Source organism: Neoarius graeffei, chromosome 25 (genome assembly GCF_027579695.1).
Source record: "Neoarius graeffei isolate fNeoGra1 chromosome 25, fNeoGra1.pri, whole genome shotgun sequence".
Lineage (NCBI taxonomy): Eukaryota > Metazoa > Chordata > Actinopteri > Siluriformes > Ariidae > Neoarius > Neoarius graeffei.
The window spans coordinates 1,717,384-1,731,219 of NC_083593.1; the positions used below are offsets into that span (position 1 = coordinate 1,717,384).

General features: G+C 40.3%; 1 protein-coding gene across 1 annotated transcript in view; it reads right to left on the reverse strand.

Moving 5' to 3' along the window:
- Positions 1 to 12,404, reverse strand: part of rps25 (ribosomal protein S25) — a 389,269-nt gene extending 376,865 nt beyond the window's left edge. The window contains exon 1 of the mRNA XM_060909677.1: positions 12,399 to 12,404. Coding sequence (XP_060765660.1) covers positions 12,399 to 12,401 — 3 coding nt within the window. The 5' untranslated portion in view covers positions 12,402 to 12,404. The remainder of the gene's footprint in view (positions 1 to 12,398) is intronic.
- Positions 12,405 to 13,836: the final 1,432 nt, after the last annotated feature.

The window sequence follows — 13,836 nt, forward strand, 5'->3', positions numbered from 1 at the left end:
TGATGGTTGAACAGGAAATAGGAAGCAGGTAAGTTTGAGGATTGGAAGGTCAAGCTAGTAGTCAAGTTACTATTGACACAACACGCCTATTTCAGGACACGCCCACTTCGCCGCACACCATACCAGCCTTAACAGGCTCTGGGTTACAGTTAGGGTTTGGATTAGGGTAAGGATCTTCCAGAAGTTAGTACAGGTTAGCTCATGGGGCTGTGTCGTGTACTGAAGTGGGAGTGTCCTGTAGTAAAGTTGGTGTGTCTTGTGTTTGTCCGAGAAGGAAGTTCATTAATAAATGTTAGCATTACTTTTGTCAACCATCATTGTTCATTATTAAACATTCCTCACACTGAGATTGTGGTATTATGGTTCATTTCAAGCTGCAACTCTGAAGTAGGAAATCTGAATGATGTAATTTTACACTGTTGGGAAAATGATTGATTGATTGATTGATTGATTGATTGATTGATTAGTTTTTGAATTCTCTTCATTTATCCATACATCATTTTATTTAGCCTTTATTTTCTCCTTCTTATCTTTTCCCCTGATAAGTACGTAGGTTTCCTTATTGCCTCTTCCTGTAATAATCAGAGGTGGATTTAAACTCTTCTCCAGTTCCATCTCCGTTAACGATCCAGTTATTCTGCAGTTCTATTCGAAGTCCCTCGAGACAGCATTATATCTGCAAAAGTACAGCCGTGAAGTTTATGGAAATAAAAAGCCCAGCACTTATCGAGGCGTTTGGCGTTTCAATTAGACTTATTTGCATTTTCCCCTCTTTAAGTGTTTGTTATAATTGCCTGCAGCTTTTCCTGACAAAAAAAAAAAAACATATGCATGTTTTCTGCCAAACTGCAAGACTTTGGGGGAAAATGATAAGTTGGAGAAGTGTATTAAAACAAACGCTTTGTCTCATTTAATTGGTGAGAATCAGGTTTTTTTTTCCCCCAGTTCTACTTCAGTGAAACAAACTTATTTATTTATATATATTTTTAAACATTTGTGAAGCAGGAGCTCGTAGCAACGTCTGCCATTCGACTTGGACTCTCTTACTTCCATTTTCTCTGCCAGGTTTCAGCCCATCAGATATTTATAATACACACTTGCCAAATTCATTAGTCCTGACTGGGTTTTTTTCTTATTTTTTCACATTGTAGACGATAAACGTTGTGCTGCCTCTTGGTTTTGGCACGCTGAAACGTAATCTTTGTGCTCATAAACAGTAAAATCTGTCCTTTTTATTGAATTCTGTTCTCTGATTGACATCCTGCTGCTATACTGTAATCAACACAATTGCATCAAACTGATACAGGTTTGTGGAACTGATGATGATATTATTACTGCAGTTTGATCATTTCCCTGTCACACCGTGTGCCATAGTGTTTTATTCCTGTTACACCACAGGAATTTGTTGTACATTTTAATAATATTGGCTGGTTTTGAGTGGTATATCAGATATATTCAAAGATGAGTCAAAGACGAGTAGCTGAATGGAATATATCTGATAGACCATGAAAAAAAGCCAGACAATATTATTATTATTATTATTATTATTATTATCATCCATACACATTCCTTTCAGGTGTTCAACGCGTCTTTCTCTTTCAAAATTCTCTCAAAATCTTCCGTATTTAACGAAGCAAACCTGGTGGCCATGTTTGTTTACAGATTGTCACAGTCACTCACTAGCATGGAAGTTTTACATCTCCGATGTGTGACGTGATGTTGTCTTGACAAACATGCAATATCATAAACCGTATTCAATGCTGGGCGGCACGGTGGTGTAGTGGTTAGCGCTGTCGCCTCACAGCAAGAAGGTCCGGGTTCGAGCCCCGTGGCCGGCGAGGGCCTTTCTGTGTGGAGTTTGCATGTTCTCCCCGTGTCCGCGTGGGTTTCCTCCGGGTGCTCCGGTTTCCCCCACAGTCCAAAGACATGCAGGTTAGGTTAACTGGTGACTCTAAATTGAGCGTAGGTGTGAATGTGAGTGTGAATGGTTGTCTGTGTCTATGTGTCAGCCCTGTGATGACCTGGCGACTTGTCCAGGGTGTACCCCGCCTTTCACCCGTAGTCAGCTGGGATAGGATCCAGCTCGCCTGCGACCCTGTAGAACAGCAAAAAGCGGCTACAGATAATGAGATGAGATGAGATATCCAATGCTCATTCTCCACTGGGTAGAGTGGCATAATACACATAGGATAAACGATATGTTAACAATATTGCATGCTATCAAACCAAATGAATGAAACCCGCTAGAAGATAATAGAACGTGTTTTTAGTCCATCGAAAATGTGTCCTGTGTGTATAATAATTAGCAATGTTGAACGTCCACAAGACAAGTTACTTCCTGTTGTCGCTTATGTTATAGCAGCAGCCTCTATTTTATTTCTCTCTCTTAAAGTCCTTCATCCTGACTGTTACAAAGCACTGAAACTGGAGACTCCTTCCATTTCTCTGAATGGAGAACTTAGTGTAAATTAGGTCACGTTTGATAAAAATCCATTGAAGACGCTAAGCTTGCAAGAGGTTGGAGGAATCTACAGGAACAAACCTTCTATCTCGGAAGGTCAGATCTCAGACAACTAATTAGAGTAAAAAGGCCAGAACATGACAGAACTCGGTTGAGCATGTAAGTGACCCGGTTGGATCCTGATGTGTAACGGAACGAGACGAGGGAAGTGCAGATCAGCGCAGACGGAGCTTCAGTTCTGAAGAGGCTCTTGTTTTTGTGGTATTGAAGAGTTGGTTTTATTGTGTTATCTTTCTCAACTATCTCAGTCATTCTGCCTCTCTATTCTGCCCCACCCATCACCTTTTTCTCTCCATTTCTGTCAAGCCAATTCACCCTCATTAACTAACTATCAATCAACTCCCAACTCCCAATCAAGGAAGGTGTGGCAAACATGTGCTTCCTTTGAGACGCATGAATCCAACCTCTGTGCTTTTTGAACTGATGCTAATGCACAAGGAAAATGCTACACGCCATATTCTGCATACATGAGCTCACAATTATCTTGAATCACTGTGACTGACACGAGAGACTGAATATGCCCCTCCCATACATGGAGCACAGACAGTTTTGCCCTCTTGACTCCTGGCTATGGATCACCAGAATTCATTTTCAACATTCTTCACACAATAAAAGATTTTTAGCAACAAATGCCTCCATGAAAACATCTGTGATGTTCGGAACAAGCTTGATCATGAGTTTATTTACTTCCTTCACCAGTGTGATGTGTTTATAATTGAACTTTATAATTGAACAAGTCATCTGGTCTGCTTTTATTTCTCATGCTTCTCAGAGAAACGGCTGGACAATTATCTGCTTTTCCCCACACGAAGCTCATTTGATTTTTTTTTTTTTTGGCAGCAAAGCAAAATAATAATTAATTCTGCCACAGACCAAATGGCTATTTGCTGATATTAAGCTTGTGCATTTATAAAGCTCATTTGCATGCATGAGCATGATGGCTCGTTTGAGCTCTTGAGCAACATCAACCCCAATAAAATTTTATTTCTCAGCTTGTGCTCGGATTGCTTTGAGCCGTGCCCCTTTACCCCTTGGCAACATTAGCATAAAGACACGGCCCATTTCTCCAGCGTCCTCGGATTAAATGGCCCACATTACACCGCATAACTCACGGCTTGTGATAAATTTATTCTGAATGCTGTTATTTGACTGTAATGCAAACGTAGCTATTATTTTACCTCAGAATAAATTCAGAAACAATTTTTATTATGTTTTAAAGCCTTTAAAGCATTTGTAGAGGTATTCGATTCGACTGATCTAAAATTGATGAACATTTTATCACCTGAGTGCAACAAGAATTTTTCCCAAGAGCACAGAAGCACTAATTATAGACTGTTACAAAAGACATACAGGAGTCCTGAATGTGGACAAATATTAATGCAGTTTCTTTGAGAATATCATAAAGTACTTTCAAATCTTCACAACTCTAAGACATGAATGTTTGAGTTTTGAATTGTCATCACGTCTGAATGCAAAATCCAACGAACACTGTGCTGGAAGGAGGACACTGGAGACTCCTTCCATCAAAGCAAAATAAACATCTTCTTCCAGCAATCGTCTCCATATCACGGATAACTATACATCATTAAATCTCATCCAATCAAATTTCAGAATTCTGAGGAATATCTTTTCGCTGCAGAGTCGTATACAGGCTTCACATCTTCATATAAACATTTTGCGCATCCACTGAAACACTGAAACAGCTCCTTCACACCTCCACTGAACCCTGTACACACTCATTACGTATGAACTCACTGTTGATCACACAAACTCATGTGCTATATCTGTAATTTCAAATTAAAGCATTCAGCAGATGGTGTTTTTCCTCTTTATCTGACGAACGCTGCAGTGCTCAGACTTTACATGCATTTGAAGTCTGTATCAATCAATCAAATCAATATATTTTGCAGGAAGTCTCCAAGAAACATTTTCTCTCTCCTCTCACCTTCTCTGAAAGTTTTCAACTCCACAATGCTCACAAATTACCAGAGGTGGAAAGAGTACTAAAATATTATACTCAAGTACAAGTACTGTTACTCTGATGAAATTTTACTTAAGTACAAGTAAAGTTACCAGACAAAAAATCTACTCAAGTAAAAGTAAAAAGTAGATCATTTAAAATGTACTTTGAGTAAAAGTAAAACGTTACTTTTAACAATGGGTGTTTTCTGCCTCCATTGTGTTGTGCAAAAATGAAAAAGAAGAGGAAACAAGGATATATGTACATCTCAACCCAGATGTTTTATTTAAAGGAAGTGTATCAAATTGAATGCTTAGGATAATGCTGCATTAAAACCAGGGCTTTGAACCGGTTCAAGGAACGAAAACGAAAACTGGGAACTTTTTCTATTTCACATGGAACAGAAATGAAACCAGAAACTTTATTATTTTTTATGTTCCGAACAGAAACGCTTATTAAAAATAATGGTAACTGGTTAATACCGTTTTTTATTTTGTTCCTCAAAGTTTCTGTAGCCTACAAATAAGTCCTTCTTCTCCTGCGCAAGTTTCTATGACCCGCTGGGGTTCACTTCCTGTGTGACGTTCGCTGATTGAATAGAGAGAGCGGGAAGGTGGACTACTATTATATCTCCACGTGATAATAAGTGCATTACTGAGTGTCTGAGCAAAGAAGAGCCTGAACGTTGCAACCTCCCTATTGGCTGTTTGTAAAAATGTATCAGTTGTTGCCCTTCCCACGGGAATCATCGCGGGCTCGAGAGACGAGACCTGACGAGTTAGTTCGTTGGTAGCAGAACAAAATGTCTGGACACAAATCGGGTTTTCAGAAAAGGAAAGAAAATAAACGGAGGGTCGAAAATACAAAAAAGGAGGCAGAAAATGCAAAACGAGTTTTAAGGTAGGACAAATGGTTACTTTTTAAGGCAGCCCGCCGTGGCTGCAGGCTTTCAGTTGTGTCATTGAATGGTTCCTTTTCTGAGGCAGCCCGCCGTGGCTGCCTGCAGGCTTATTTATTATAGCCCATTTAGTTAAAATAGTTGATATAAAATGTTTATAGTTATAGTTATGTGATGGTTGTCCTGATTTAGACTGTTTTTTTTTTTTTTTGGGGGGGGGGGGGGGGGGGGGGGGTTGCTCGATGTTGCACCCGGGTCCAGATTAGGGCAGAACCGGCCCTGGCTACATTTCAGGTGTAGTTTGTTTTATGAATGTATGTACTTGCATAGATGTGTACTTGGTCTTCCAATATGGCGCCTAACAAAATCTCGCGGCGCGGTGACGTCATGCGGTAGCCCTCTATAGGGCCTGACTAGCCTTTGGTAACACACTAAACGAATTATCTTTCATTTTTGGCACTTTTTCTGTTTGTGTAGATGGGAAGACATACTGAGAATCCAAATCGCCAACATTTGAAATAATAATTGTTTTGAATTATTTCTTGTCTTATTTAATGAAGGTTGTAATAGAATTAGCCTACATTTGGCTTAAGCTGGATGAGACAGAGACATAATTTTATAGCCATTTGTTAAACAGCTGACAGGGAACATAATTAACCATTCCAGGAACGAAATTTTTTTTGTTCTAACCGGTTCGGGAACGTCTATTTAATAGTGGAACCCAAAACCGGAAACGTTAAAATTCTGTTTCTGTTCGGAACGAACCAATAGGAAAAAAAATTCTGGTTCAAAGCCCTGATTAAAACTGAGACAAACAAAAAAGGTCAATACACACAGTCATGTCGTTTACATCGCCCTGACCACACACAAAGCATTGTACACGAAATATGAAAGTGAAATGTTGTACCGAAATCTCGTAGCTTGCCTGTGTGCACTGGGTGTTATTGAACAATTCAATTCAAACATTATTTGTTTTGCTTAGTATTCCTTTCTGGCCTGTTGGATGTAGAATGGTAGGAGGACTGATCACGTCAGGTTGGCGAGCTAACTTGCTTGCATGATTAGCCAACCGAATAACAGACTAGTTACCATTATGTTACAGTACCAACAGGTTGCTACTTCAACATTAGCAATGCCATCCACTATTTTTGGAATATAACCAGCCTATTGTCGGTTTTACTATGGAAAGGAAACATTATGATCAGGGGCGCAGATACGTTTTTTGAACTGGGGGGGACAAAAAACTGGGGGGGACAAAGCTGCCAGCAAACCAACCCCAACCCTGATATGCCTGTCAAACTTGTTGTGGGTAACCATAGCAACCAAGCTCGAGCTCGCAACCTGTGCAGTCTGCACAGCTCAACCAACCGAATATCGGTCTTTGTTTTGTTTTATGTGAGTTGTTGCAACTATGTATGTACTGCTGTGCACCTCAATAAACCGAATGGTAATTAGTCTTTTGATTTTTCTGTGAGGTTTGCCTTATGCAAAGAAAGACAGCATAGATGTTTTTTCCTCCCTATAAGTGGGGGGGACCGAACGAGGTGAATTTAAATCTGGGTGGGACGAATCCCACCCGTCCCACCCTCTATCTGAGCCCGTGATTATGATGCCAATGACAATACTTACCTCAACATGCTTGCGCAGATTAGACGTCGAATTTTTGTATGCCGCAATGGTTGTCTTCTTGGGCACACATAATCTGCATTGCATAATGAAACTGTCACCTCTTTTCTCTACAAAGCTGAAGTGATCACGTATGTAGGGCCAGGGGTGCACTTCATTACTGGAATAAATTGCGTTTTCTGCAGGGTCGTCCACCACAGGTTCCTCGGTCTCCTCCATGTCCGCAGGGGCACTTTATCAACACCCGTGGCCCAGGGGCTAGGCCCCTCATAGGCTACCTGTCAACCCTACCCTTACCGTTGGCCAGGAAAACACTCTTATTTTATTTGCAATACGTGTCAAGCATTTACAGTGTAAGCGCATAATTAGCCTAGAAGCCTACGATAGGTTACGTTTGGCTCAGCGTAGCTGCGCAAGGCCCACGCTCACATCGCTCAACACATCCGACCACAGAGGGAGAGAAGAACACGCACATTATCATTACAGAGCCAGTTCTGATTATTACCACGGACAGGACAGTGATACTGCGTAACTTTCACGCAGGGGCGTGGCCAGAGATAACCACACAAGCACGCATGCACTAATGTAGACCTATGTGTTGTAAACATAAAACACACACACCTACAGACAAGTCCTTTTAAAAAATAAAATACATAAAAATAGCTCGGCGGCATGAAAACAAACATTCACTGCAAGACAAGGTGCCCTAGAATCGCCATCAGTTTTTAATATCTATATGGACTTTGTTGTCAGGATTGCACAGCATGAGATATCAAAACTGTACCCAGATACAGGCTTCAAGTTCAGATATTGCATTCCAAATGAGGTATCCACAAGAGAAATGCGTACGAAGGCACGAGCATCAGGAGAGGGTTGCATAACAGAGATTCTATACGCAGATGATCAGGCCATACTCGCTGGATCCATCAAGGAGCTTCAGAATATTCTTCAGTTGTATGATAAGACCTACACCCGCTTTGGTTTACAAATATCATATGTCAAAACAGAAACAATGGCTTTTAATGTCAATGAGGATATCAAATGTAAACCAAGTATCATTTCCCTTGGCGGCACTAATATTAAAAATGTCCGCACCTTTAAATATCTTGGTTATAATGTCAGCAACTGTGATGAATCCTCACACTTCCTGCATGCTAGGATAAGTGCTGCATTCATGAAATGGAATGAACTGAAACACGTCCTAACCGACCACCGAATCCTACTAAAAACCCGTATAAAGTTCCTAGTGGCATGCGTTCGATCTCGTCTCCTGTACAGCACACAGGCATGGCAACTATCATCCAGTGAAATTCACAAAATTGAGGTAGTGTGGCACGGCTTCCTAAGGAAAATGATTAAAGGTGGATATAAACGAAAGAATGCCCCTGACCAAAAGGACACTACAAATGAAGATATAGACTGGAGCTACAAGATGTCCAATGCTGACCTCCGGAAACTGACAGGAACCCAGGATATAAAACTATCCTGCTACGTACAACAACTAAAATATATTGCTCACGTTTGCCAGATGAGCAATAACCAAGTGCAAAAGCAGCTCCTGTTTGACAAAAATGGTTACAAATGGACAAAATGGGAAAATCTGCTGGGCATAGACACCCAACAGATAAGACGTATGATGATGGACAAATCAAACTTTGAGCAACTGCTGCAACTGCTACAGCAGAAGCACCCCGAGAGAGTTTAACTTTTGACAGGGGAACATGATGATGATGATGATGATGAAGGTACTTGGCTCGGCGGCCACATGAAACGTAAACACCATGGACAGCGGCCAAACTCATAACTCTACAGACTGAAATACACGAAACCAAGTCCTACTAGGGTCTGTTTTACCGATCTATGTTCAAGCATCATGCAAGTCTTCCTTCTCCTTGAATAAGACCGTGCATTCAACTGCCTTTTTGACATGACTGCATCGAAATACCACTTGCAACAATATTTCACGCACTCCATCAAGAAAAAAGTTAAACATGATGAACACGGGCATACTGTTTTGAGCATACAATTTTTTAAAAAGAAACTAGCTACATCAAAGTCCTTCAATAAACCCATCCTTTAGCGCAAATGAGCTTAACCTAGTTCAAAGCATGACGCTAGCAGTAGCTGCATAAGGCAAAATCGTGTGGGCCTTTCGTCAACAACAAGCCACGGCGGGCAAACATTAATAATCAAGCGTCCTTACCTTAAAACGTTGTCTTGACCACAGAACTTCTCAAGTATTTCACTTAAATCCACACGGGTTAACAACACACCCAACACAGCTAGCGAGAAATGTGGATCTGCGCTAGCTTTGTATTGCTATTCCCCTCAGTATGCTTACTCTGTCTGCTGCCCCAACTGTGAACATTATAGGCTACAATCTTTTCATCAGTTTCTTCAGTAGATGCCGTTTTAGACATTTTATTATCCCCATCGAAATATGCTATTACACTAACAGGATTATAACTCAAATCACACAACACGTATTCAAATCACAACTGATTTATTTTACTGCTGGACAGATCATAGCATATCTAGCCTAGCTGCACATAGCCTAGCTGCTGGTAGGCTGATAACTGATAAGTAGCTGATATTCTGAACAGATTGGTGATCCTTACCTTAAAAAAGTCTGTGACTTTAGGCAACGATTCTATCATTACCTGCATCTCTCTCTTTTTTTCCTTTTATGCGCCCCGCTAACATGTGAACGCTTCATCTTTCAAAGCCTCTAAATTTGTGTCTCAGTAGTCTGCAGTCTTTGGCGCGCTTTCGTGCGTGACGTTACATTTTGTTCCATTTTATTCTGGTCCAGTTGTGGGTGTTCGTTTCGCGAACCACATCCACCATGTCTCTTACAGCAGGCTACTGTGCGCTCATTTATTTCTAACCTTATTTCTATCCGTACATTAATGTAGGCCCACGATTCCGACAGTTTATTATTTTATTAATATTACAAGGCCCCTGATTGGCTGTGGCCCAGGGGCTTGAGCCCCCCGAAGCCCCCCCCTTAAAGTGCCGGTGCATGTCCGCCATCGTTTGTGTGAGACTCGCGCGCACGACAACTGTCCTTCCCGTGATTCATTTCCAGAACGCATTTCCCCTTCTCTGTTTTAGCCTTTATTTATTTATTTTTTATTTTTTTAACTCAGTAACGGTTGTGAAGTAAAATGTACCGAAGTACACTACTTAAAAGAAAACATACTTAAGTAAAAGTAAAAGTACACTCTTTAAAAATTACTTGAAAAAGTATAAGTACACAACAAAGCTACTCAAGTACAGTAATGTGAGTAATGTAATTCGTTACTTTCCACCTCTGCAAATTACAGAGTAAAATTCTGACATGCTGTCTCGTTACTGTATGAGATGCTAAAGATGTTGTATTAAATCAAAATAATACTTAATTAAACAGAAATAATGAAATAATACTGTATGTTGAAGTACACGAACATGGATGAGGTTCTAAACATGCAAAAACCTGGAACATGAGTCTCGGATTTGTAACCATATACATATAAAACAAACTAAATCAAGAGCTGGCATGAAACAGGTGAAGGCAATCGGGTAACAAACCAATTACAGGACTGAGGTGGAAATGAGACTAGAGCAGAAACAAAAAAACAAACGCACATCACGCTTATCATCACGGAAACCACAACCCAGAAGAGGGAACTGTAACAAGGATGACCTCCACTTTTCCAGTGCATTTTCCAGTGTACCAAAATGCACACATGTTTAGTGCACAACCCCCCCCCAAATATTACAAATATCAATATTAATTTGTCAAAGAAAAGAATAACATGAAAAGAGGAAATCCTGAATTTCTATCACATCAAGTTTGTAAAACAAGTGATCCTGAGCTTGTTTGGGGTGTACCATCCTTAAGAAAGTATAATCATAGTGCTGTGGTGGAAGAGGAATAAAACATTTCAGGATGTGGTGTTGTTGGAATACTTTGGGGTGGTAACTCTGCTTCATTACCGTCCATCGTCCGTCGTCATCCGTCCGCAATTTACAAAAATCGCTACTCCTCCTACAGGATAGATCGGATTTCGATCAAACTCACATACAATGTTCCTCAGGTAGATGTGCATAAAAGACGGTGGCGCCACTTGTCATATTTACAATTTTATGGATGTCTGAAATTTTTGGGTGACTCGTCACATTAAATGCTATTCTTCGTAAACTGCTGGGACATTTTCACTGAAACTCAGCCAGAAGACTCTAAAGGTATATTCTCACAAGAGTTGCTCACCAGGTGGCGCCACCTACCATGGATGAGGCTACCGAGGGGTCACGTGCAATTTCACAAAAATCATTATTCCTCCTACAGGAGTGATCAGATTTTGATCAAACTCATATGGAATGCTCCCCAGGTGAGTGTGTATAAAAATTGTCAAGATGGTGGCACCACCTGTCAAATTTAACATTTTATGGGCGTTTGAAAATTTTGGGTGACTCATCACACCAAACACTACTGCTCGTAAACTGCTGGGACGTTTTCACTGAAACTCACCCAGAACACTCTAAAGACATATACCAACAAGAATTGTTCACGAGGTGGTGCCACCTGTCATGAACAAGGCTGCACAGGGGTCATATGCTATTTCACAAAAATCGCTACTCCTCCAAAAGGATTGATCAGATTTCAAACTCACACACAACAGTGGCCGGTATGAGCTCCAGCCTCATTGAGGCGATTTTTTGTTTGTGGTTGAATGGCTTTAATTTCAAAACATAAAAATAGTCTAAAAATGTGACTCTAGCCAAATTTCTGCATAAAAAACAGGACCGCATTTCATCCCTTATATCAATTATCCAAAGATTTAAAAAAGAGAATAATTTATTATAATCTTTATTGCTATCTAAACACTTTCTTCTGCTTCCAGTTACATGGCAAGTGTAGAAAAAGAGTGAGTCCTTGATGTATACAGAATCGTTAAAAAAAAAAACTCCCACATGTGCACTGTTACATAGTGTAGCTGGACATGAAGTTTGGCTGGTCTTCAAAAAATCATCCTGAACTTAACACTGCATGAACAACTCAGCAGTGAAAACAAGTGAGTTCTGAAAAGAAAAAAACAACAGCTCGGGTACGAATGATCTCTGACTACGGCGTCTCCGACCATGGAGATCACGAGGCTTTAAACTGCTCAGTTTAAGAAGAATGTGAGGCAGTTTGTCTCCAATCTCAACGTTTATTCCAACCATGACACCAAAAGATCCCACAATAGGATGCAAGCCTGGTATCCCTGAGCTAGTTTCCTCAGCTCTTGTGCTATTCAGAAAATTATAGTGTTGAAATCAAAGTAATGGGTTCCTTGCTTCACTATTCATGGCTCAGGTACACACTGTTTCTTCCTCTAACCTGAGCGCTGCTGTTTCCTGTTAGCTCTCATGATGGAGCCACCAGCGCATGACAGAGTTCATCATCTCCACAACACAGCCTAATCTTGTTCCACAAATAGAACAATCTCTCCTCACCAATAACTCTCTTTATCATCCACCGGAGCTGCACAGTGGATTATGTTTTATTTTTTTCCCCCTGAAGAACATCAGACCGTGGTGGAAAGGTGTGTTGGCCATCAGCTACTAGCTGTTATGGAATAAAAAAATAAAAAAAATAAACCCTTATTAATTATTTTTTAAATTTCAACTCAAGGCTTAATTTGACTTATTTGAAGCTGTGATACACATCTCATCAAATAATATGTGATTTATCCAGTATATTAAAATGTGCTTCACATCCTGTAGAACAATGCGGACCTTTCCATCCTGGTAGATCTGCTCAGTGAAAATATCATGCTCAACTTGAGCTCTGTGCTGAATCATATTAAAATACCTAGTACCTTCATTAATGTGGCTTCTTTTTATCATCATCATCATCATCATCATCCACTACCCTTCATTACCCTCCATCATAATTCACCATCATCCATTGTCCTTCATCATAAATCATCCATCATCATCCATCATTCTCCAGTGTCACCCATTATTCACCATCATTCATCATCATCCATCATACTGCATCAACTTACACCATTCTCCGTCATCTCCTGTCAGCGATGGTCATCCAGTTCTCTTTAATACCCTCTGCTCTCTATAGTCATCCATCATTCTCCCTCATCCATCATTATCCATCAGCCATCATCTTTCTCCATCATCATCATCCATTATCCTCCACCATCCATCATCCATCATTCTACCTCATCATCTATCATTCTCCATCATTATCAATCTTCCTCCTTCATTCATCATCATCATCATACATTTTTTGCATCCTCTGTCCTCGATCACATCTATCCACCTCCATCATCCATCATCCTCATCCATTATTCTCCCTCATAAATTATCCTCCATCATTGTCTATCTTCTGTCATACTCCATAATCCTCCATTACCCTTCATCAGTCACCATCATCCTTATTCATCTTACACCCTTTTCAAACATCTTTATTAATCCATGATAATCCATTTTAAAAATACTCTCTTCTCTATCATCATCCACCATCCTCCATCATCCTCCACCAAATATTATCCTCCATCACCCCATGATCATACATCATCTTCCATCCTTCTTCATCATCCTTTGTCCTCTATAATCAATATCATCTATTATTCTCCATCATCTATAATAATACATCAGCCACCATCATCCATAATCATCCTCCATTATCTTTCACCATCATCTATCCATATCTGTTATTCTCCATCATCACCATCCTCGATTGTCCTCCATCACTCATCATCACCACCACCTTTTTCACAGACAGTATGCTAACCTGTCATCTCACAACCTTGCTGAACTTTCGCCAAACTCGCTGACATTTATGCT